Source organism: Oncorhynchus clarkii, unplaced genomic scaffold (assembly GCF_045791955.1).
Source record: "Oncorhynchus clarkii lewisi isolate Uvic-CL-2024 unplaced genomic scaffold, UVic_Ocla_1.0 unplaced_contig_3729_pilon_pilon, whole genome shotgun sequence".
NCBI classification, from domain to species: domain Eukaryota; kingdom Metazoa; phylum Chordata; class Actinopteri; order Salmoniformes; family Salmonidae; genus Oncorhynchus; species Oncorhynchus clarkii.
The window spans coordinates 1-27,346 of record NW_027259017.1 but is presented as its reverse complement, the minus strand read 5'-3'; the positions used below and the strand labels follow the sequence as shown (position 1 = coordinate 27,346).

Below are 27,346 nucleotides of genomic sequence, written 5' to 3'. Positions count from 1 at the left end.
CACACACACCATCTGCCACTACAAGGTACACACACACCATATGCCACTACAAGGTACACACACACTGCATCTGCAACTACAAGGTACACACACACACCATATGCCACTACAAGGTACACACATAGACCATCTGCCACTACAAGGTACACACACACCATCTGCCACTACAAGGTACACACACACCATCTGCCACTACAAGGTACACACACACCATATGCCACTACAAGGTACACACACACTGCATCTGCAACTACAAGGTACACACACACACCATCTGCCACTACAAGGTACACACACACACACCATCTGCAACTACAAGGTACACACACACCATCTGCAACTACAAGGTACACACACACACACACCATCTGCCACTACAAGGTACACACACACACACCATCTGCAACTACAAGGTACACACACACCATCTGCCACTACAAGTTACACACACACACACCATCTGCCACTACAAGTTACACACACACACCATCTGCCATTACAAGGTACACACACACACACCATCTGCCACTACAAGGTACACACACACACACACCATCTGCCACTACAAGGTACACACACACACACCATCTGCCACTACAAGGTACACACACACACACCATCTGCCACTACAAGTTACACACACACACCATCTGCCACTACAAGTTACACGCACACACCATCTGCCACTACAAGTTACACACATACACCATCTGCCACTACAAGTTACACACACACCATCTGCCACTACAAGGTACACACATAGACCATCTGCCACTACAAGGTACACACACACCATCTGCCACTACAAGGTACACACACACACCATCTGCCACTACAAGGTACACACACCATCTGCCACTACAAGGTACACACACACACACCATCTGCAACTACAAGGTACACACACACCATCTGCCACTACAAGTTACACACACACACACCATCTGCCACTACAAGTTACACACACACACCATCTGCCATTACAAGGTACACACACACACACCATCTGCCACTACAAGGTACACACACACACACACACCATCTGCCACTACAAGGTACACACACACACACCATCTGCCACTACAAGGTACACACACACACACCGTCTGCCACTACAAGTTACACACACACACCATCTGCCACTACAAGGTACACACACACACACCATCTGCCACTACAAGTTACACACACACACCATCTGCCACTACAAGTTACACACACACACCATCTGCCACTACAAGTTACATACACACACCATCTGCCACTACAAGTTACACACACACACCATCTGCCACTACAAGTTACACACACACACCATCTGCCACTACAAGTTACACACACACACCATCTGCCACTACAAGTTACACGCACACACCATCTGCCACTACAAGTTACACACATACACCATCTGCCACTACAAGTTACACACACACCATCTGCCACTACAAGGTACACACATAGACCATCTGCCACTACAAGGTACACACACACCATCTGCCACTACAAGGTACACACACACACCATCTGCCACTACAAGGTACACACACCATCTGCCACTACAAGGTACACACACACACACCATCTGCAACTACAAGGTACACACACACCATCTGCCACTACAAGTTACACACACACACACCATCTGCCACTACAAGTTACACACACACACCATCTGCCATTACAAGGTACACACACACACACCATCTGCCACTACAAGGTACACACACACACACACACCATCTGCCACTACAAGGTACACACACACACACCATCTGCCACTACAAGGTACACACACACACACCGTCTGCCACTACAAGTTACACACACACACCATCTGCCACTACAAGGTACACACACACACACCATCTGCCACTACAAGTTACACACACACACCATCTGCCACTACAAGTTACACACACACACCATCTGCCACTACAAGTTACATACACACACCATCTGCCACTACAAGTTACACACACACACCATCTGCCACTACAAGTTACACACACACACCATCTGCCACTACAAGGTACACACACACACCATCTGCCACTACAAGGTACACACACACCATCTGCCACTACAAGGTACACACACACCATATGCCACTACAAGGTACACATACACACCATATGCCACTACAAGGTACACACACACTGCATCTGCCACTACAAGGTACACAGACACATCTGCCACTACAAGGTACACACACCATCTGCAACTACAAGGTACACACACACCATCTGCCACTGCAAGGTACACACACACCATCTGCCACTGCAAGGTACACACACACTGCATCTGCAACTACAACGTACACACACACACACACACACACACACACACACTGCATCTGCAACTACAAGGTACACACACACACACACACACACACACACACTGCATCTGCAACTACAAGGTACACACACACACACACTGCATCTGCCACTACAAGGTACACAGCTCCCTTTAAAGGACACTCAGAGGGTTGCACATTTCTGCTAACTTTCCCAAAATGTCAGTTTACTTCCTGAATTGACTGTATTGAAATGTAATTGACCCCAACCATGTCACCTACTAGATCCTAACCACCACGTCTCATCAGACATACTGTACCAGAACTGGATAGAGTTTAATTAAACAGTATTACCTGTAACTGTTACTGCTACAGTACCAGAACAGCTTCAAGATCAAACCCTCTGTCCTCTTTTCTTCTTCAGGTGACGGGGAAGGAGGAGAGCCAGGAGCTGGAGAGATGGGAGGATGGAGGAGGAGTAGAGGACGTGTTTGAGGAGTCCCTGGGGGGTGGCGGGGGTACGGAGGCAGGGGCGTATGAGCGCCACCAGCTGGGGCGTAGGCGTCTCGCAGCCAAGCAGCTTCATGCTGAGAGGAGGAAGGCGTGGCTGAGGAAGAACCAGGCTCTGCTCCGAGTCTTCCTGTCCTACTGCAGCCTGCACGGAGCCAAGGGAGGGGGGGTCACCTCGGTACGCATGGAGCTCATCTTCCTGCTGCAAGAGAGCCAACAGGTAGGTGCTGAAGAAACACACACACAGGTCAGACACACTCTCTCTCACTCTCACTCACTCTCTCTCTCTCTCTCTCCCTCCCTCCCTCCCTCCCCGTATCACCTCTGATATATTCTTGCTCTTCTCTTCCCCTTGTCTCTCCTTTCTCTTATTCTCCCCTCTCCTCCCCTCCTCCAGGAGACTACAGTGAAACAGCTTCAGTCCCCCCTGCCCCTCCCCACCACCCTCCCCCTCCTCTCAGCCAGTATCGCCACCACCAAGACAGTGATCTCCAACCCTGTCCTCCACCTTAGCAACCACATCCATGACATCCTTCACACCATCACACAGATGGAGCTGCCTCCACACCCTGACCTCATGGACGACAGGGTATGTATGGGTCTGTTAGTACGACAGGGTATGTATGGGTCTGTTAGTACGACAGGGTATGTATGGGTCTGTTAGTACGACAGGGTATGTATGGGTCTGTTAGTACGACAGGGTATGTATGGGTCTGTTAGTACGACAGGGTATGTATGGGTCTGTTAGTACGACAGGGTATGTATGGGTCTGTTAGTACGACAGGGTATGTATGGGTCTGTTAGTACGACTGGGTATGTATGGGTCTGTTAGTACGATAGGGTATGTATGGGTCTGTTAGTACGACAGCCTGGGGGTTCAAACTGATCACACATTTAAAACACACTACTAAACTGCCAACATAAATGATTGTCACAAGGAGTCTTCATTCAAAGATAAATCCCCACACAGCAGACCTTTCTGTCATAGTCTCATGCTGGCTATTCATCTAGAAATGGTTTGTTCCTCCATGAGATGAGATGAGTGTAGTTTGTCTCTCATCTCTCCAGGTGAATCTCCTGCACACCCTGGCTGCCTCTCTGTCTGCCTGCATCTATCAAGCCCTGTGTGACAGCCATAGCTACAGGTACACACACACACACACACGTTTTGATGACCTATAGTTTGAGTTCATACTGTCATTTCCTGTTGAGATGAATTGTCATGACTGTCTGATCCTGACCTTGGCTCTTTCCCATGGTACCTTGCAGCAGCCAGGCAGAGGCCAATCAGTTTACAGGGATGGTGTACCAGGGCCTGCTGCTGAGTGAGAGGAGACGGTTACGCACCGAGAGCATCGAGGAGCATGCTACACCCACCTCTGCCCCCGCGCAGTGGCCAGGTACACACACACCTCTGCCCCCGCGTAGTGGCCAGGTACACACACACCTCTGCCCCCGCGCAGTGGCCAGGTACACACAGCTCTGCCCCCGCGCAGTGGCCAGGTACACACCCACTTCTGCCCCCGCTCAGTGGCCAGGTACACACACACCTCTGCCCCCGCGCAGTGGCCAGGTACACACAGCTCTGCCCCCGCGCAGTGGCCAGGTACACACACACCTCTGCCCCCACACAGTGGCCAGGTACACACACAGCTCTGCCCCCGCGCAGTGGCCAGGTACACACACACAGCTCTGCCCCCGCGCAGTGGCCAGGTACACACACACAGCTCTGCCCCCACGCAGTGGCCAGGTACACACACAGCTCTGCCCCCGCGCAGTGGCCAGGTACACACACAGCTCTGCCCCCGCGCAGTGGCCAGGTACACACACAGCTCTGCCCCACACAGTGGCCAGGTACACACACAGCTCTGCCCCCGCGCAGTGGCCAGGTACACACACAGCTCTGCCCCGCGCAGTGGCCAGGTACACACACAGCTCTGCCCCCGCGCAGTGGCCAGGTACACACACAGCTCTGCCCCCGCGCAGTGGCCAGGTACATACACAGCTCTGCCCCCGCGCAGTGGCTCTGCCCCCGCGCAGTGGCCAGGTACACACACAGCTCTGCCCCCGCGCAGTGGCCAGGTACACACACAGCTCTGCCCCCGCGCAGTGGCCAGGTACACACACAGCTCTGCCCCACACAGTGGCCAGGTACACACAGCTCTGCCCCCGAGCAGTGGCCAGGTACACACACACCTCTGCCCCCGCGCAGTGGCCAGGTACACACACACCTCTGCCCCCGCGCAGTGGCCAGGTACACACAGCTCTGCCCCCGCGCAGTGGCCAGGTACACACCCACCTCTGCCCCCGCGCAGTGGCCAGGTACACACCCACCTCTGCCCCCGCGCAGTGGCCAGGTACACACCCACCTCTGCCCCCGCGCAGTGGCCAGGTACACACACACAGCTCTGCCACCACACAGTGGCCAGGTACACACACAGCTCTGCCACCACACAGTGGCCAGGTACACACACAGCTCTGCCCCCACACAGTGGCCAGGTACACACACAGCTCTGCCACCACACAGTGGCCAGGTACACACACAGCTCTGCCAGTCACAGTAAATGAATGTCTATCAAATTATTGTCTGAGCAGACAGCTGAATGGACAACATGACTGCTATGTTTGCTGAATCTGTCAAGAGGTAGGGAAAGAGGGAAGGGGAGGGAGGACAGGGAGAGGACAAAAATAATTGAATTGAGAGAACAGACAGAGAGAGGACTGATAAAGAGGGAGAAAGAAACACAGAGAGAGAGAGAGGACAGACAGAGATGACTGACAGAAACAGAGAGACAGAGATGACTAACAGTGAGAGAGAAACAGATGGTACTCAGTAATAGCAGCTCTGTAGCCTGTGGGGAATAAAACAGGAGGAGACGCTGGGATGGATGGATGTGTCACGCCATCTCTCCACTGTTAATATGTAGCGGGAATCTTATTACAGCACGAGTCTGGTTCTGTAGTAGATAACTATCTAATAATATCATTAGATCAGTCTAATGTGGTTCTGTAGTAGATAACTATCTAATAATATCATTAGATCAGTCTAATGTGGTTCTGTAGTAGATAACTATCTAATATCATTAGATCAGTCTAATGTGGTTCTGTAGTAGATAACTATCTGATAATATCATTAGATCAGTCTAATGTGGTTCTGTAGTAGATAACTATCTAATATCATTAGATCAGTCTAATGTGGTTCTGTAGTAGATAACTATCTAATATCATTAGATCAGTCTAATGTGGTTCTGTAGTAGATAACTATCTAATAATATCATTAGATCAGTCTAATGTGGTTCTGTAGTAGATAACTATCTAATAATATCATTAGATCAGTCTAATGTGGTTCTGTAGTAGATAACTATCTAATATCATTAGATCAGTCTAATGTGGTTCTGTAGTAGATAACTATCTAATATCATTAGATCAGTCTAATGTGGTTCTGTAGTAGATAACTATCTGATAATATCATTAGATCAGTCTAATGTGGTTCTGTAGTAGATAACTATCTAATATCATTAGATCAGTCTAATGTGGTTCTGTAGTAGATAACTATCTAATATCATTAGATCAGTCTAATGTGGTTCTGTAGTAGATAACTATCTAATAATATCATTAGATCAGTCTAATGTGGTTCTGTAGTAGATAACTATCTAATAATATCATTAGATCAGTCTAATGCTGTTCTGTGTTGTACAAAGACATTATATTTATTCAAGCCTTCATTTGACCTATCAGTAGTGTGTTCTGTAAAAATGTAATTACATGAAATGTATTATATGAATGTCTGTCTATTTCCCTCTCTCCTCTAGGTGTGTCCTCTCTGATTGCTCTGGTTCAGTCAGCTCAGGGCGAGGATCAGCCCAAGCTCAACGTGCTGCTGTGTGAGGCTGTGGTGGCAGTTTACCTGTCCCTGCTCATCCATGGGCTGGGCATGCACGCTGGCAACGAACTGTTCCGCCTCGCTGCTCACCCCCTCAGCAACAAGATGTGGGCGGCCGTGTTTGGAGGTGGGGCTAAAATCATCATCAAACCCAAACGGAACGCCGAGATCACTCCAGGTAACTTAGTAGACCCCTCTGCTTGTAACCCCTGACCTCTCTACCTCTCTCCTCCTCTACCTCTCTCCTCCTCTACCTCTCTCCTCCTCTCTACCTCTCTCCTCCTTTCTACCTCTCTCCTCCTCTCTACCTCTCTCCTCCTCTCTACCTCCTCTCTCCTCCTCTCTACATCTCTCCTCCTCTCTACCTCTCTACCTCTCTCCTCCTCTCTACCTCTCTCCTCTCTCTACCTCCTCTCTACCTCTCTACCTCCTCTACCTCTCTCCTCCTCTACCTCTATCCTCCTCTCTTTCTCTCTCCTCTCTACCTCTCTCCTCTCTACCTCCCTCCTCCTCTCTACCTCTCTCCTCCTCTCTACCTCTCTCCTCCTCTCTACCTCTCTTTCTCTCTCTACCTCTCTTTCTCTCTATCTCTACCCCTTTCTACCTCTCGCTCCCTCTCTTTCTCTCTACCTCTCCTCCTCTCTCTCTCTCTTTCTCTCTACCTCTCCTCCTCTCTACCTCTCTCTTTCTCTTCTCTCTACCTCACTTTCTCTCTCTACCTCTTTCTCTCTCTACCTCTCTATCTCTACCCCTCTCTACCTCTCTTTCTCTCTACCTCCTTCTCTCTACCTCTCCTCCTCTACCTCTACTCCTCTATACCTCTACTCCTCTCTACCTGTACTTCTCTCTACCTCTCCTCCTCTACCTCTACTCCTCTCTACCTGTACTCCTCTCTACCTCTCTCTTTCTCACTACTTCTCTCTTTCTCTATACCTCTACTCCTCTATACCTCTACTCCTCTATACCTCTCTCAACCTCTCAACCTCTCTCCTCTACCCATTTGTTTATCCTTTGTGTTCTGTCCTCTGTTTTCTGTCTCCCCTCATCTCTCTCCTATCTGTCCCCTGTTGTAACATTCTACTTAACCTTTAACCTTTACCTCTCATTCTCTTCCCTACTCCCTCCCCCTCCCTTGTTTCACCCCCCTTTTTTTACTCATGCCTGAGGCTGGGAAATCAGACGCAAGCCCCTCCTCCCTCCCATGACTAGCCAGACATACATAACTCCTCCTCCCCTCTCCACTGTGCCAGTTGATATTGAGGCAGGTAGGCCTGAGCAGGGTCCTCCCCCCAGCCCCAGTGTCTCCCAGCCCCTCCACACTGATTCAGGGGACACAGCAGCACCTAGCTGTGAGTAACAGAGCTCCAGTGGGTTTGCAGTGCTGGGTGCAGTGATTACTACCATGCTGGTTTTGCGGTGTGGTATTGCAGTGCAGTAAATGCCACTAATGTGGTTTCCCCACTCTGTGTTACTCAGAAAGTTAGCTGGTGTTTTCTGTAAGGATACTATTCGTTGGAAGTTCATGGTTCTCTGAACGGACAGAAATACATCTCTGTCTGTCTCTGTTATTGTGTGCTGTGGTCTCATCTCATTGTATCGTGCACCTGAGTGTGTGTGTTTATGCAGGTGTGTGGGCATGTTTTCCATCTCATTGTGTCATCTCTATCTGTCTGTCACCATAGCAGCAGCAGCAGGTAAAGCTAGAACGGACTCGTCATCATCAGTGACCTCTGAACCTGACTCAGGGACTAAGGCTAAACCAGGTACTCACTGTGTTTCAGGTCTGGGTTAACTAACAGTGCATTTCCACATAACACGATAATTCGGATAGCCATGCTTGCTTTGTCCTCATGTGGGTGCTAGCAAGCAGGCTAGCAAGCAGCCAATCCAGTAGGGGTTGGAAGCTTGAGTGAACTTCGATTGGTCAATAGCGTTGGTATATCGCGGAGTATTTGCATACATTTCAGCTTTCGCCAACTTTGTTCCCGCCGTATTCATGCTCGCATCCACCAACCCTCCCCCCGACCACTTCACTTCCCTCCATTGAAAATGAATGGGCCCCCGTTGTTTCATCGCCCCCATCGTGTTATGTGGAAATGCACTGCAAGGTTTAACCAGGTACGCTCACTGTGCTTCAGGCCTGGCTTAACTAAAGCTAAACCAGGTACGCTCACTGTGCTTCAGGCCTGGCTTAACTAAAGCTAAACCAGGTACGCTCACTGTGCTTCAGGCCTGGCTTAACTAAAGCTAAACCAGGTACTCACTGTGCTTCAGGCCTGGCTTAACTAAAGCTAAACCAGGTACGCTCACTGTGCTTCAGGCCTGGCTTAACTAAAGCTAAACCAGGTACTCACTGTGCTTCAGGCCTGGCTTAACTAAAGCTAAACCAGGTACTCACTGTGCTTCAGGCCTGGCTTAACTAAAGCTAAACCAGGTACGCTCACTGTGCTTCAGGCCTGGCTTAACTAAAGCTAAACCAGGTACGCTCACTGTGCTTCAGGCCTGGCTTAACTAAAGCTAAACCAGGTACGCTCACTGTGCTTCAGGCCTGGCTTAACTAAAGCTAAACCAGGTACGCTCACTGTGCTTCAGGCCTGGCTTAACTAAAGCTAAACCAGGTACGCTCACTGGGCTATAGGTCTGCCTTAACTAAAGCTAAACCAGGTACACTCACTGGGCTATAGGTCTGCCTTAACTAAGGGTAAACCAGGTACACTCACTGGGCTATAGGTCTGCCTTAACTAAGGGTAAACCAGGTACACTCACTGGGCTATAGGTCTGCCTTAACTAAGGGTAAACCAGGTACACTCACTGGGCTATAGGTCTGCCTTAACTAAGGGTAAACCAGGTACATTCACTGGGCTATAGGTCTGCCTTAACTAAGGGTAAACCAGGTACACTCACTGGGCTATAGGTCTGCCTTAACTAAGGGTAAACCAGGTACACTCACTGGGCTATAGGTCTGCCTTAACTAAGGGTAAACCAGGTACACTCACTGGGCTATAGGTCTGCCTTAACTAAGGGTAAACCAGGTACATTCACTGGGCTATAGGTCTGCCTTAACTAAGGGTAAACCAGGTACACTCACTGGGCTATAGGTCTGCCTTAACTAAGGGTAAACCAGGTACACTCACTGGGCTATAGGTCTGTTTTAACTAAGGGTAAACCAGGTACACTCACTGGGCTATAGGTCTGCCTTAACTAAGGGTAAACCAGGTACACTCACTGGGCTATAGGGCTGCCTTACTAAGGGTAAACCAGGTACACTCACTGGGCTATAGGTCTGCCTCAACTAAGGGTAAACCAGGTACACTCACTGGGCTATAGGTCTGCCTCAACTAAGGGTAAACCAGGTACACTCACTGGGCTATAGGTCTGCCTTAACTAAGGGTAAACCAGGTACTCTAACTGGGCTAAGGGTAAACAAGGTACATGGGGCGGCAGGGTAGCCTAGTGGTTAGAGCATTGGACTAATAACCAAAAGGTTGCAAGTTCAAATCCCAAGCTGACAAGGTTACAAATCTGTCGTTCTGCCCACTGTTCCTAGGCTGTCATTGAAAATAAGAATTTGTTCTTAACTGAGCCTAGTTAAATAAATGTAAAAAATATATATTTAAAAAAAAACACTAACTGGGCTGTATAGTAATGTCTGGAATGGAATGAATGGTTCCTATGTGTTTGATTCTATTCCATTATTTCCATTCCAGCCCTTACTATGAGTCGTCCTCCCCTCACCAGCCTCACCAGAATGGAATGAATGGTTCCTATGTGTTTGATTCTATTCCATTATTTCCATTCCAGCCCTTACTATGAGTCGTCCTCCCCTCACCAGCCTCCGCCTGGGTGATCTAGTGTGGATCAGTAGTATCCGTGATGGTGTACTGTAGTAACTGTGTTGTTCCTCCATTATTATGAGCCGTCCTCCTCTCACCAGCCTCCACTGCCTGGGTGATCTAGTGTGGATCAGTAGTATCCGTGATGGTGTACTGTAGTAACTGTGTTGTTCCTCCATTATTATGAGCCGTCCTCCCCTCACCAGCCTCCACTGCCTCTGTGATCTAGTGTGGATCAGTAGTATCCGTGATGGTGTACTGTAGTAACTGTGTTGTTCCTCCATTATTATGAGCCGTCCTCCCCTCACCAGCCTCCACTGCCTCTGTGATCTAGTGTGGATCAGTAGTATCCGTGATGGTGTACTGTAGTAACTGTGTTGTTCCTCCATTAGTATGTTAGTTACTAGCATGTGATTGTGGTATTGGAGTTAGGTGCTTGATGAAAGCAACACAACTGTAATTCAACATATTTATTATTACTTATTAGTTGTGACGGTAGACAAACTAATTCTGAATATCAGTTCTTCTGAATACTGTTTTGGAACCAACCTGTAGTGATCAGACATTATTAGCAGATTGTGTTAAATAAATCAATGTGCTTTTGTGTTCACATTTAGACTTGATAACTTTTCTTTGAAGTCAAGTGTTCTTTCAGGATGTGGGTGAAAGGGGAGGAGTGGAGAAGTGGGGAGAGGAGAAGAGGCTGGTGGGGGAGGATGTGGAGAGGAGAGAACAGTGGAAAGGAGAGGAGGGAAAGAGGCTGGTGGGAGAGGATGTGGAGAGGAGAGAACAGAGGAAAGGAGAGGAGGAAAAGAGGCTGGTGGGAGAGGATGTGGATAGAGGAGAGAACAGAGGAAAGGAGAGGAGGAAAAGAGGCTGGTGGGAGAGGATGTGGAGAGGAGAGAACAGAGGAAAGGACAGGAGGGGAGAGAAGGGTGGAGGAGAAGAGGCTGGTTTTGGGAGGATGTGGAGAGAACAGAGGAAAGGAGAGGAGGAAAAGAGGCTGGTGGGGGAGGATGTGGAGAGGAGAGAACAGAGGAAAAGAGAGGAGAGGAGGGGAGAGAAGGGTGGAGGAGAAGAGGCTGGTTTTGGGAGGATGTGGAGAGAACAGAGGAAAGGAGAGGAGGAAAAGAGGCTGGTGGGGGAGGATGTGGAGAGGAGAGAACAGAGGAAATGAGAGGAGGGGAGAGAAGGGTGGAGGAGAAGAGTTGAGAGAAGAATGCTTTATTTCAAAATGCCAAGTAGTCTATAAGACTCAGCTCTGTAAAAAGTACTGCTACCTTGTCTGCCACACACACACACACACACACACACACACACACACACACACACACACACACACACACACACACACACACACACCCCCCACCCACCCACCCACCCTCTGGAGAGCTGAGATATAAGGGTCCTTGGTCTCTCTCTGTTGTATACCAGGTCACAAGCCATGCAGATTACCCTCAAGGACTCAAAAGCCTTTCAACCAGCAGACAGACGTTGATTAGAATATTATTAGAAACCTCTGGTCATATAACCATTCATAACCATTCATAACCATTCTAACCAGTCTCATCATGATATATAGTATAATGAGTTATTGTGATCACCTTGACTGTATTGTCTTGTAGTCTGACGGGTGTGTGTGTGTTGTACGTGTGTCTGTTGTACGTGTGTGTGTGTGTGTTGTACGTGTGTGTGTGTCTTGTACGTGTGTGTGTGTCTTGTACGTGTGTGTTTTTGTGTGTGTGTTGAACGCGTGTGTGTGTGGTGACCGCGTGTGTGTGTGTTGAACGCGTGTGTGTGTGTTGAACGTGTGTGTGTGTGTGTGTGTGTGTGTTGTACATGTGTGTGTGTGTGTGTGTGTGTTGTACGTGTGTGTGTCTTGTGTGCGTCTTACGCTGTTGTCTTGGTTTGTCTCTCGTCTCAGTGGTTCCAGAGATAGTCACCCAGGATAACGGTCCAGGTTTGTGTTAAAACGTCTGTGTCTGTCGTGTCCGCTCTCCTCTGTATGTGTTTCTGTGTCTCTCCATGTCTTGGGCCCAGAGTTTACCATAACCATGTGACCTGACCAGGAAGACGCTGGGCCCAAACGCTAACACAGATGCTGTGCAGGGTTGCTGGAGTCAATAATCAGTTCAGTCAATTCAGTTTGTTTCCTGAATTGAAATGGAATTGAGCCTAAACCCTGGTGCTGTGCCTTCCACCTGTACCCCCTAACCTCTCCTGGGCTCTACTGGGTGATGAAGACGATGATGCGTGATCAACTCCTCTTCATCTCTTACAAGGCAGCAGTCATGTAAAAATGTTTCTATAAAAAAAAACATATGTACTAACAATCTCTCTCCCACACCCACCATCCCCTCCTCTAGCCGTGCCAGCCCCTCCCCCGGCAGAGGATGTGGATCGACTCAGACGACGGTTTAATATGAGGATGCTGGTTCCTGGTCGTCCAGTAAAGGAGGTCCCTGCCACCCCCCCTCCCGTCCCTGCAGAGAGACCCGCCTACAGGGAGAAGTTCATTCCTCCAGAGCTCAGCATGTGGGACTACTTTGTGGCCAAAGTAAGGCGTGATGCTGCTCCGCACAACACCACTATATACATACGCTCACTGACAAACCATTTGTTGGTACATACAGTCATTAAAACATCAAAATAGACACAAACAAATAAGCTCTCCTTTCTCTCTCCTCCTCCCTCTCCTCCTCCCTCTCCCCCCCAGCCCTTCCTGCCCCTGTCAGACAGTGGAGCTCTGTATGACTCAGATGAGAGCGGAGAGGAGGATGATGACGACGATGATGATGATGCCTTCCTCTCTGACACACAGATGACTGAACACTCTGACCCCAACTCATACAGGTGTGTCATTGTTGTGCCTTTTCCTACTTGACATCTAAGTAGAGTTCAGCTGTGGACAGCCCTTTGTATTGGGCCATGGTACACTGATTGTTCAGAGTATTTTCTACTAAGATTCAACACCCTGCCATCTGACCTGTAATGTCATGGTATGCTCTCTCTCTTCTCTCTACTCTCTCTCCTCTCTCTCTCTCTCTCTCCTCTCTCTCTCTTCTCTCTCCTCTCTCTTCTCTCTCCTCTCTCTCTTCTCTCTACTCTCTCTCTTCTCTCTCTACTCTCTCTCATCTCTCTCTTCTCTCTCTTCTCTCTACTCTCTCTCTACTCTCTCTCTACTCTCTCTCTACTCTCTCTCTACTCTCTCTCTACTCTCTCTACTCTCTCTACTCTCTCTCTCCTCTCTCTCTCCTCTCTCTCTCCTCTCTCTCTCTCTCTCTCTCTCTCTCTCCTCTCTCTCTCTCTCTCTCTCTCCTCTCTCTCCTCTCTCTCTCCTCTCTCCTATATCTCTCCTCTCTCCTCTCTCTCTCTCCTCTCTCTCCTCTCTCTCTCTCTCCTCTCTCTCCTCTCTCTCCTCTCTCTCTCTCCTCTCTTCTGTCTCCTCTCTTCTCTCTCTTTTCTCTCTCTCCTCTCTCCTCTCTCTCTCCTCTCTCTCTCCCCTCTCTCTCCCCTCTCTCTCCCCTCTCTCTCCTCTCTCTGTCTCTGTGTGTAGTTGGTCTCTGATCCGTCTGGTCATGGTGAAACTGGCTCTACATAACGTCAAGACCTTCCTCCCTCTCACTGGACTGGACTTCACAGGTACACACAAACACACACACACTAGGGTTGAATGGCAGGAAACCGTTTACCGGGATTTACTGCTCAAAACCACTCCATTTCCCGGGATAAATAACTGCGAGAAACTGGTAAATGATAATAAATTATTTATATGAACAGCAAGAAGTGAAATGGAAATGTTAAATTATATGTGATGTCAGACAGCCCATCTCAGGGTGGGGACAGAGAGCCCATCTCAGGGTGGGGACAGAGAGCCCATCTCAGGGTGGGGACAGAGAGCCCATCTAAGGGTGGGGACAGAGAGCCCATCTCAGGGTGGGGACAGAGAGCCCATCTCAGGGTGGGGACAGAGAGCCCATCTCAGGGTGGGGACAGAGAGCCCATCTCAGGGTGGGGACAGAGAGCCCATCTCAGGGTGGGGACAGAGAGCCCATCTCAGGGTGGGGACAGAGAGCCCGTCTCAGGGTGGGGACAGAGAGCCCATCTCAGGGTGGGGGCAGAGAGACCATCTCAGGGTGGGGACAGTTCAGAATGCATGTAGACCTATCATCTCATCATGGTAACTTGTTTTCTTGTGACAGGAAGGCCTGTATTTTCTGCAGCATAGTCTATATTACAGTAATATAAAACCAAGTGTTGTCTAATATACCCAACTCCATCTGGCTTTCAGGGGTCACCTTATTTCTTAATTGTAAAGATATATATTTTTTATTGTAGCCGCAGAGTTTTAAAACAGTCTGTCACTCGAATATCGTTGCTTTAAATCAGTGCCTGACCGAGCACTCTGTCTTTCTCTCTCTCCATCAACTCCATTCAAATTGCATCCAAAATAGATCATCCTGTTCTAGATTGTTCTTTATATATAGATGTCCTAGCCCACTTCTTTCAGGTAATACATTCAATGCAGTATTAGTCTTATATTTAGCAAATTAATTATGGGTTATGCATAATAAGCTTCTAATGAATAGCCTCTTGTCTCTTGCTCAGTACGCACACACCTGTGCTCCGCTGGCCTCTCTCCCTAAATAACGCTCCTTAGCTCTTGGAGTCTCATGCAGGAAAAGATACAGTAGAATAGTTTGTTGGACATTATTATATTTTTGCGTTTCTTATGCCAATAGACTATCAGAAGAGGGACACAAGCTCTTGTTTGCTGAATGTTAAATACAGCAGCCAATAGAACAAACAGGTAGTTTGAAAGAAGAGTGAACTCACGATGGTGGTAGGTTATAACAGTTATTTATTCAGACCCATAACCATTCAATCTTCATGAAGAGAAGTGAAAGCCTTCTGCATCTAATTCTGGTCCTATATTATTCAATGATGTCTTTAGAATGATGAAGATAAGGACAACAAAACGTAATTCATTGAACTGTTGAAAGAGAGGAAGGAATGAAGCAACAATAGAGAAAGAGGAGGTTAGCTAGTAACATTAGGGGAAATATTATGAAAGGTCAGCCTACTAATTATACAAATAGGCCCTATTCAATTTCAGAATTCAAATCTAATTTGCTAGCCTGTAGCAACTTTGTAGGCTGCATGTGCTGCACCAGAATCACATGATCTCTCCCTGCTTTATCATGGTTTGAATGAGGTGAGTAAAACCAGTTCATAATCAGTATAATACAATGCAGTACAGGAATACAGATTAACCTACTGGAGCTAGGTTCATTTATTTAGTCAAGAGAGCATATAGCTAGCTACATCTATGGGCTTTTATGTTTTTCTGTCGTGTGTAATGTGCAGTAGACTATATCATATATGTATTGGATAAGGGCACCATCATTTGGGCTTTTTTGGGCTTGGGCTCAGTAAATGTCTTTAATGTAGGGCTCAGTAAATGTCTTTAATGTAGGGCTCAGTAAATGTCTTTAATGTAGGGCTCAGTAAATGTCTTTAATGTAGGGCTCAGTAAATGTCTTTAATGTAGGGCTCAGTAAATGTCTTTAATGTAGGGCTCAGTAAATGTCTTTAATGTAGGGCTCAGTAAATGTCTTTAATGTGTAGGGCTCAGTAAATGTCTTTAATGTGTAGGGCTCAGTAAATGTCTATTGTGTAGGGCTCAGTAAATGTCTAATGTGTAAGGCTCAGTAAATGTCTTTAATGTAGGGCTCAGTAAATGTCTTTAATGTAGGGCTCAGTAAATGTCTAATGTGTAGGGCTCAGTAAATGTCTAATGTGTAAGGCTCATTAAATGTCTTTAATGTAGGGCTCAGTAAATGTCTTTAATGTAGGGCTCAGTAAATGTCTAATGTGTAGGGCTCAGTAAATGTCTAATGTGTAAGGCTCAGTAAATGTATTTAATGTAGGGCTCAGTAAATGTCTTTAATGTAGGGCTCAGTAAATGTCTTTAATGTAGGGCTCAGTAAATGTCTTTAATGTAGGGCTCAGTAAATGTCTTTAATGTAGGGCTCAGTAAATGTCTTTAATGTAGGGCTCAGTAAATGTCTTTAATGTAGGGCTCAGTAAATGTCTTTAATGTGTAGGGCTCAGTAAATGTCTTTAATGTAGGGCTCAGTAAATGTCTTTAATGTAGGGCTCATCAGGCTCAGGTAGCATCAGGGTTGAATTTTGGATCAAAGCTCTAATTACATCCAGACAGGCCTATTTATATACTTTATAATGCTTTTGAATGACACTTCCAGTTTTGAAGGGATATTCCGTGTACCCCGGGAGAAAAGTGAATTATTCTGGGGATGGAACAATTGTAATATACCGGGAAAATATTCAACACTCACTCACTCACTCACTCTCACCCACTCACCCACTCACCCACTCACTCACTCACTCACTCACTCACTCACTCACTCACTCACTCTCTAGAGCGGCGCAACCAAAACAGTTTTTCTTTCTGTTATCGTCCTATCCTCCCTCCATCAGACCTGCCGGTGACATCTCCTCTGGGGAATGCTGTGCTGAAGACACTAGAGAACTGGGAGACCCAACTCCAGGAGAGGATGAACAAGTTTGATGGTCCTCCTCCCAACTACATCAACACCTACCCCACTGACCTCAGCACAGGAGGGGGGCCCGCCATACTGAGACACAAGGCCATGCTGGAGCCTGACAACACACCTTTCAAGTGGGTATTATTCACACACACACACACACACACACAGATACATAGACTACACACACACACAGATACATATACTACACAGATACATAGACTACACACACAGATACATAGACCACACACACACACACACACACACACACACACACACACACACACACACACACACACACACACACACACAGAGAGATACATAGACTACACACACTCACACACAGATACATAGACCACAAACAGATACATAGACCATACACAGATATATAGACTACACACAGATACATAGACTACACACACACACACACACACACACAGAGAGAGATCCATAGACTACACACACAGATACATAGACTACACACAGAACATAGACTACACACACAGATACATAGACCATAGACTACACACACAGATACTTAGACTACACACACACACACACACACACACACACACACACATAGACTACACACAGATACACAGATATATAGACTACAAACAGATACATAGACTACACACACACACACACACACACACACAGAGAGAGATCCATAGACTACACACACAGATACATAGACTACACACAGATACATAGACCATAGACTACACACACAGATACTTAGACTACACACACACACCCATGTTCTCACATGTTTCTGTGTGTGTGTCTCGTGTTCCAGGAATAAGAACCACATTTCGTTCCCTGCGAGGCGTCTTTGGCACTACCTGGTGAAACAGGAAGTTCTTCAGGAGACTCTGATTCGCTATATCTTCACTAAGAAGAGGAAGCAGAGCGAGGTAACGAGCTAAACTGGACCCCTGGTACAATCTGTGTCTGTCTGTCTGTCCCCTACATCTACAGCATGTCTGGTCTCATACACCAGGCATCCTTTATTTACCTGGTTATTACTTACACATTAAACTAGTCAATTGGTCATTATATGTTTCAAGGTATATTCAGAAAGGTGTCATTATATCACCTAACTTGTTAATGATTAATTAAGTGGATTCAGAAAGGTGTCATTATAGCACCTAACTTGTTAATGATTAATTAAGTGGATTCAGAAAGGTGTCATTATAGCACCTAACTTGTTAATGATTAATTAAGTGGATTCAGAAAGGTGTCATTATAGCACCTAACTTGTTAATGAGTACATAGCAGGTAACTTCTGAGAAACAGGTTTAACATAGTGTTACCTCCTCCAGTCCAGCCTCTCCTACAACATGCACCATGTCAGACAGATCATCAGTCTGGATGTGTCCTTAGAATCATCTTCACAACAATAGTTCTTCAAATCCCAAATTCTATTGATTTATATTTGATATATTCTGTATTTTGAGTAAGGTCCATAATTATTTTGTACATTATGGCCCAGTTAATTTAACTTCTGAAGAGTAGTGTATATCACACACACACACACACACACACACACACACACACACACACACTTCTATTGTTATTATTATGGTTTTGACGGCCTTGTATTGTGTAATCAAGAACAGAGAATTCTGTGATGTCTGCACACCATCACTACTACTATCATCACCTCTATTATTAGTATTATTCAAATGTTCATGATCATGTCTGAAGACATCTGCTAACACAGACAGTCATCTTATATGGTGCATCTCCTTTCTAAACGCAATTATAACCACATACATAGATCCTGCTTTGTTGAGATTTGAGTAGAAAGTTAAAGATGTGATTTCAAACTACCTTATACCTGACTTCCAGTAAGTAAACTCTTTAAGGTGTGTTTATTTTGACTTTGGTGTTGAGACTGTGCCCCACCCTCCCCTCCACCCACTGTCATTACATTGAGAGAGACCTCTCCTATCTCCCCAGCACTCCACTCTGTTACCATGTGATTGGACATTGTTTGGGTTGGTAGAAGCCTTTGCCTCATCCACGTATTGACACACTGACTGTGTGTGTGGCTGCGTGTATCTACCATCCAAACAACCCTGTCATTTTTGTTTTCTTCATTTTGTGTTTTGTGCATGTGTTGTGTAGTGTGTTGAAGGCTATATGGATCTCCTCAGCCCAAACTGTGTATCTGGAGCTCTCAGGTCCAACAAGGTAGTATCAAGGTGTCTGTCTGTACAGTATGAACTGGTACCTGCTCAGGGCTGTGTAAGTCTCTCTTCTAATCACTTGGCATGCTTCACCTCAACATTACTACTCACTAACCCAACACAACCAGGGTTTTCCAGAGCTTCACCTCACCATTACTACTCACTAACCCACCATGACCAGGGTTTTCCAGAGCTTCACCTCACCATTACTACTCACTAACCCACCATGACCAGGGTTTTCCAGAGCTTCACCTCACCATTACTACTCACTAACCCAACACTACCAGGGTTTTCCAGAGCTTCACCTCACCATTACTACTCACTAACCCAACACGACCAGGGTTTTCCAGAGCTTCACCTCACCATTACTACTCACTAACCCAACACTACCAGGGTTTTCCAGAGCTTCACCTCAACATTACTACTCACTAACCCAACACTACCAGGGTATTCCAGAGCTTCACCTCACCATTACTACTCACTAACCCAACACTACCAGGGTATTCCAGAGCTTCACCTCACCATTACTACTCACTAACCCAACACTACCAGGGTTTTCCAGAGCTTCACCTCACCATTACTACTCACTAACCCACCATGACCAGGGTTTTCCAGAGCTTCACCTCACCATTACTACTCACTAACCCAACACGACCAGGGTTTTCCAGAGTTTCACCTCACCATTACTACTCACTAACCCACCATGACCAGGGTTTTCCAGAGCTTCACCTCACCATTACTACTCACTAACCCAACACTACCAGGGTTTTCCAGAGTTTCACCTCACCATTACTACTCACTAACCCAACACTACCAGGGTTTTCCAGAGCTTCACCTCACCATTACTACTCACTAACCCACCATGACCAGGGTTTTCCAGAGCTTCACCTCACCATTACTACTCACTATCCCAACACTACCAGGGTTTTCCAGAGCTTCACCTCACCATTACTACTCACTAACCCACCATGACCAGGGTTTTCCAGAGCTTCACCTCACCATTACTACTCACTAACCCAACACTACCAGGGTTTTCCAGAGCTTCACCTCACCAACACTACCAGGGTTTTCCAGAGCTTCACCTCACCATTACTACTCACTAACCCACCATGACCAGGGTTTTCCAGAGCTTCACCTCACCATTACTACTCACTAACCCAACACTACCAGGGTTTTCCAGAGCTTCACCTCACCATTACTACTCACTAACCCAACACGACCAGGGTTTTCCAGAGCTTCACCTCACCATTACTACTCACTAACCCAACACTACCAGGGTTTTCCAGAGCTTCACCTCACCATTACTACTCACTAACCCAACACAACCAGGGTTTTCCAGAGCTTCACCTCACCATTACTACTTACTAACCCAACACGACCAGGGTTTTCCAGAGCTTCACCTCACCATTACTACTCACTAACCCAACACGACCAGGGTTTTCCAGAGCTTCACCTCACCATTACTACTCACTAACCCACCACTACCAGGGTTTTCCAGAGCTTCACCTCACCATTACTACTCACTAACCCAACACTACCAGGGTATTCCAGAGCTTCACCTCACCATTACTACTCACTAACCCACCATGACCAGGGTTTTCCAGAGCTTCACCTCACCATTACTACTCACTAACCCACCATGACCAGGGTTTTCCAGAGCTTCACCTCACCATTACTACTCACTAACCCAACACGACCAGGGTTTTCCAGAGCTTCACCTCACCATTACTACTCACTAACCCAACACGACCAGGGTTTTCCAGAAATCACATTTGTAATATTCCTGGAATCAGGAAGGAATAAGAATCCGTAATCCTTAAACCAGGATTTCTGAAAAATGTAAGAATTTGGGGAAAGTTAGCATAATTTTGCAACCTTACCTACTACCTAACCTCACTGTCACTAACCCACTAACTCATCACATCACCTCACCCCACTGACACGGTCTGTCACTAACCCACTACCTCATCACCTCACTGTCACTAACCCATTAACTCATCACATCACCTCACCCAAATGTCTGTCACTAACCTACCTCATCACATCACCTCACCCCACTGACAAGGTCTGTCACTAACCCACTATCTCATCACCTCAACCCACTGTCTTTCACTAACCCACTACCTCATCACCTCAACCCAATGTCTGTCACTAACCCACTACCTCATCACCTCAACCCACTGTCTGTCACTAACCCACTACCTCATCACCTCAACCCACTGTCTGTCACTAACCCACTACCTCATCACCTCAACCCACTGTCTGTCACTAACCCACTACCTCATTACATCACCTCACCACACTGACACGGTCTGTCTCTACCCCCACTAACACACTGACACGGTCTGTCTCTACCCCCACTAACACACTGACACGGTCTGTCTCTACCCCCACCAACACACTGACACGGTCTGTCTCTACCCCCACCAACACACGGTCTGTCTCTACCCCCACCAACACACGGTCTGTCTCTACCCCCACCAACACACGGTCTGTCTCTACCCCCACCAACACACGGTCTGTCTCTACCCCCACTAACACACGGTCTGTCTCTACCCCCACTAACACACGGTCTGTCTCTACCCCCACTGACACACGGTCTGTCTCTACCCCCACTGACACACGGTCTGTCTCTACCCCCACTGACACACGGTCTGTCTCTACCCCCACTGACACACGGTCTGTCTCTACCCCCACTGACACACGGTCTGTCTCTACCCCCACTGACACACGGTCTGTCTCTACCTCCACTGACACACGGTCTGTCTCTACCCCCACTGACACACTGACACGGTCTGTCTCTACCCCCACTGACACACTGACACGGTCTGTCTCTACCCCCACTAACACACTGACACGGTCTGTCTCTACCCCCACTAACACGGTCTGTCTCTACCCCCACTAACACGGTCTGTCTCTACCCCCACTAACACACTGACACTGTCTGTCTCTACCCCCACTAACACACTGACACGGTCTGTCTCTACCCCCACTAACACACTGACACGGTCTGTCTCTACCCACACTGACACGGTCTGTCTCTACCCCCACTAACACACTGACACGGTCTGTCTCTACCCCCACTAACACACTGACACGGTCTGTCTCTACCCACACTGACACGGTCTGTCTCTACCCCCACTAACACACTGACACGGTCTGTCTCTACCCCCACTAACACACTGACACGGTCTGTCTCTACCCCCACCAACACACGGTCTGTCTCTACCCCCACTAACACACGGTCTGTCTCTACCCCCACTAACACACGGTCTGTCTCTACCCCCCACTAACACACGGTCTGTCTCTACCCCCACTAACACACGGTCTGTCTCTACCCCCACTAACACACGGTCTGTCTCTACCCCCACTAACACACGGTCTGTCTCTACCCCCACTAACACACGGTCTGTCTCTACCCCCCACTAACACACGGTCTGTCTCTACCCCCCACTAACACACGGTCTGTCTCTACCCCCCACTAACACACGGTCTGTCTCTACCCCCCCACTAACACACGGTCTGTCTCTAGCCCCCACTAACACACGGTCTGTCTCTCTCCCCCCACTAACACACGGTCTGTCTCTCCCCCCACTAACACACGGTCTGTCTCTACCCCCACTAACACACGGTCTGTCTCTACCCCCACTGACACACGGTCTGTCTCTACCCCCACTGACACACGGTCTGTCTCTACCCCCACTGACACACGGTCTGTCTCTACCCCCACTGACACATGGTCTGTCTCTGTCTGGTCATTCCTTCTATAGCTGGGCCTAAAGTCTTTCATTCTTCTGCTGCTGGACCCATTCTTCATCTCTTCCTAAATACTATCATCCCCTCTTTAATGATGACTTATTCCAGCCCCTCTTCCAGCTCTGACAGAGAGGTGTCACGTGGACCTAACCTGCATGTTCTCTCTGAGTGCTCACTGTGTCACTGCTGTGTGTGGCTGTGTGTCAGTGTAGGGGTGTTGTGATAGCGTGTGGCTGTGTGTGTATGTAACAGGTGTCTATGCTAAGACATTGTGTGTCTGTGTACAGTATGTATGTACCAGGTGTACTAAATGATGGCGGGTGCTGTGATAATGTGTTCCAGGTGGAGGGAGACTTAGGCTACCCAGGAAGGAATGCTAAGATCATCCACAAGGAGTCTGACATCATCATGGCCTTCGCCATCAACAGGGTGAGAGACCTCTGCAGTGCACACAGACACCCACACACAAAGCTTTCCCATTTGATGAACATGGCACCTGAATGTCAAACTACGTCAGGTTTTAGAGTCCGACACCATTAACATATAACAGTCTAAGCCCCGTCTAATTTGATACTTTTTTTTACATCTATTTAATCCCTTATTTTTGTCACTAAACAGTCTCCATATATACTTCCATAAATGATTTTAAACTGGTACCGGGGGACCTTCAGACTGGACTTGTGAGACCTGTGGACGTCCTAGAGCAGAACAGCCCATGTATACGTGTTCCTGAGAGTCTCACCTTTACACAGATCAGTGTTTAGCCCAAACTGTTGGGACCCTACAGACAGAAGTTGGCAGATCGGCAGTATCGGCTTCAGACCAGTCCCAAGACGCTTGTGGGGGTCGTAGAGCAAAATGAAGAACACCATCGTGTTCCTGAGAGTCTCCTCCGTAAAGGGATTTTTGTCCAAACCGTTCCGTCGCTACAGACGATTTTGTGAGAGTACCGATTTTCTGATGTCTCATGGTCTGACAAACACTGCTCTAGCTCTGTCACCTTTCACCCCAAATGCGGAAGTGTTACTTAGGCGGATGCGGTGGATTGAGACACATCCAATGCAAAATAAATGATATCTGTAACTTAAACTGATGGATTTTTGTATTCTGCTAAATAGATTTCCACATGGGCGTGGACATCAGCCTTAGGGGGGTTAACACACAGTTCACCACATATAAATGTTCTGTACGTTGGAATGTGTCTACTCATTCAGATGATGTGGTATACATTTACTGGCCTCTTCTCTCCCTCCCTCCTCCCCTCCCCCCTCTTCTCTCCCTCCCTCGTCCCCTCTTCTCTCCCTCCCTCGTCCCCTCCTCCCCTCTTCTCTCCCTCCCCCCTCGTCCCCTCTTCTCTCCCTCCCTCGTCCCCTCCTCCCCTCTTCTCTCCCTCCCCCTCCCCCTTCTTCTCTCCCTCCCTCCCTTATCCCCTCCTCCCCTCTCTTCTCCCCTCTCTTCTCCCCCCTCTTCTCTCCCTCCCTCGTCCCCTCCCCCTCTTCTCTCCTTCCCTTGTCCCCTCTCTTCTCTCCCTCCCTCCCCTCTCTCTTCTCTCCCTCCCCCCTCTCTTCTCTCCCTCCCTCCCCCTCTTCTCTCCCTCCCTCCCTCCTCTTCTCTCCCTCCCTCCCTTATCCCCTCCTCCCCTCACTTCTCTCCCCCCCTCTTCCCTCCCACCCCCACCCCCCCTCTTCTCTCCCTCCCTCGTCCCCTCCCCGCTCTTCTCTCCCTCCCTCGTCCCCTCTCTTCTCTCCCTCCCTCGTCCCCTCTCTTCTCTCCCTCCCTCGTCCCCTCTCTTCTCTCCCTCCCTCGTCCCCTCTCTTCTCTCCCTCCCTCGTCCCCCCTCTTCTCTCCCTCCCCGTCCCCCCTCTTCTCTCCCTCCCTCCCCCTCTCTCCTCCCCCTCCAGGCTAACACCAATGAGATAGTGCTGGCGTCCACTCACGACGTGCAGGAGGTTGATGTGTCCACTCTGTTAGCTGCTCAGCCCTACACCTGGATAGGAGAGGACTTTGACAAGGAGTCACACAGGTCAGTACACTGTTACACACACATATACACATACACATATACACATATTCATACATTGTGTTGGACTTCTTTCTCTCCTCAGTTCTGATGACGTGGACTACCGTTCTTCCCACACTAACGTTGCCCAGGCCTCCTCTACCCCGTCCCACTTCAACCCCAAAGACATGGCAGCCTCTGCATCCATGCCCTGGCTAGGGAGTGGGCAGACCAGCATGGGTGCTAGTGTGGTATGACACACAAACATCCTTCACTCACTCACTCACTCACTCACACACACAAAACATCCTCCACACACTCACTTACTCACTCACACACATACACACACAAAACATCCTACACACACAAAACATCCTCCACTCACTCACAAATTCACTCACACACAAAACATCCTACACACTCAAAACATCCACTCACTCACTCACTCACACACACATACACACACAAAACATCCTACACACACAAAACATCCTCCACTCACTCACATACACACAGATGCATAGTATAATCACACACACAGACACACACACACATACATACAGTGTATATATATATATATATATATATATATATATATACCTTGTTTTTGAAAGAAAAGCACATTTTCTGTCCATTAAAATAAAATCAAATTGATCAGAAATACATTGTTAATGTTGTAAATTACTATTGTAGCTTGAAACGTCTGATTTTTAATGGAATATCTACATAGGCGTACAGAGGCCCATTTTCATCAACCATCACTCCTGTGTTCCAATGGCACGTTGTGTTAGCTAATCCAAGTTTATCATCAAGTTTATCGCCAACCCAGACAGGATGACCACATCAGTGAATCAACCCACTCAGTTGACGCACCCCCTCTGTATACTACTCCCTTCACAGAACCGCGCAAACTGGCTCTAACCAGAATAGAAAGAGGAGTGGGAGGCCCCGGTGCACAACTGGGAAAGAGGACAAGTACTTTAAAGTGTCTAGTTTGAGAAACAGACACCTCACAAGTATTCAACTGTCAGCTTCATTAAATTGTACCCGCAAAACACCAGTCTCAACGTCAACAGTGAAGAGGCGACTCCGGTATGCTGGCCTTTTTTAGCCTGTAATCGAACCCACTAATGCTTGATCTCCAGATACTCAACTAGTCTACAGAAGGCCCGTTTTATAGCTTCTTTAATTAGAAAAACAGTTTTCAGCTGTGCTAACATAATTGAAAAATGGTTTTCTAATGATAAATTAGTATTTTAAAATGATAAACTTGGATTAGCTAATCTAACGTGCCATTGGAACACAGGAGTGATGGTTGCTGATAATGGGCCTCTGTACGCCTATGTAGATATTCCATAAAAAATCTGCCATTTCCAGCTACAATAGTCATTTACAACATTAACAATGTCTACACTGTATTTCTGATCAATTTGATGTTATTTTAATGGACAACAAAATGTGCTTTTCTTTCAAAAACAAGGACATTTCTAAGTGACCCCAAACTTTTGACATTTCAGTTGAATGCATTCAGTTGGACAACTGACTAGGTACAGTATCTCCTTTCCTACTTTCCATTTACTTGGACCTTGTCAGTGCAGTGTAGTCCAGTGAGAGAGGTAGTAGTCTGTACTGACCTGTAGAGGGACACAGTACTCAGGAGTCAAACCTCCGTCCCAGCCTGTCTGGCTCACAGCTCACCACTCTAAACTCAAGGTCCTGTCTGTTTATTATGAAAAGCCCTTCCTATTGTCTCTCCCCACACTGCTCTGGTGTCATAGGTAATATGTGCAGCAGTACCTAGCAGAACTCATCAGAGTACTGCAAGACAGTACGGTTTAAAGCAAGCAGACAAACGTTTTACTTTCAATGTCAGAAGTCATTGTCTCACCCTATTCCTCACTCGCTGTGTCTGAACTGAGGCCCGCTAGCTGGACCTAGTCAGTCCAGTGAATATGGACACTGCTTTATCTATCTCAGGCCAAACAGACAGAGAGTTGAGGACTAAACAGGCTGGTAGATGAGTCTATGTTACCAGAGATAGGCAGTGTGTGTGTTTGTATGAGAGAGATGGGAGAGTATCAACACACAGATACCCAGCTCTCACAGCGTCTCCTCGGCTGCCCAAGGTACAGGCCTGCGTCACCGCATCAACACTTCTCAAATATGTCCCCATTCAAGTGATAATTCTTCATGCTACAGTCAATATGGAGTACCTTGTACCAGAAGTATAAATATGTCCCATTCTAGTGATAATTCTTCATGCTACAGTCAATATGGAGTACCTTGTACCAGAAGTATAAATATGTCC

At 47.5% G+C, this 27,346-nt stretch overlaps 1 protein-coding gene across 1 annotated transcript in view; it reads left to right on the top strand.

Moving 5' to 3' along the window:
• LOC139399423 (dmX-like protein 2) overlaps positions 1-25,363 on the top strand; it is a gene marked incomplete at its 5' end in the record, with an annotated part of 41,187 nt that extends 15,824 nt beyond the window's left edge. The window contains 14 exons of the mRNA XM_071144830.1: positions 2,718-3,023; positions 3,201-3,392; positions 3,872-3,948; positions 4,073-4,203; positions 6,616-6,864; positions 12,886-13,076; positions 13,236-13,372; positions 14,076-14,161; positions 17,021-17,222; positions 17,888-18,005; positions 19,222-19,287; positions 23,382-23,468; positions 24,941-25,062; positions 25,145-25,363. Of these exons, the coding sequence (XP_071000931.1) occupies positions 2,718-3,023; positions 3,201-3,392; positions 3,872-3,948; positions 4,073-4,203; positions 6,616-6,864; positions 12,886-13,076; positions 13,236-13,372; positions 14,076-14,161; positions 17,021-17,222; positions 17,888-18,005; positions 19,222-19,287; positions 23,382-23,468; positions 24,941-25,062; positions 25,145-25,295 (2,115 nt within the window). The remainder of the gene's footprint in view (positions 1-2,717; positions 3,024-3,200; positions 3,393-3,871; positions 3,949-4,072; positions 4,204-6,615; positions 6,865-12,885; positions 13,077-13,235; positions 13,373-14,075; positions 14,162-17,020; positions 17,223-17,887; positions 18,006-19,221; positions 19,288-23,381; positions 23,469-24,940; positions 25,063-25,144) is intronic.
• Positions 25,364-27,346: the final 1,983 nt, after the last annotated feature.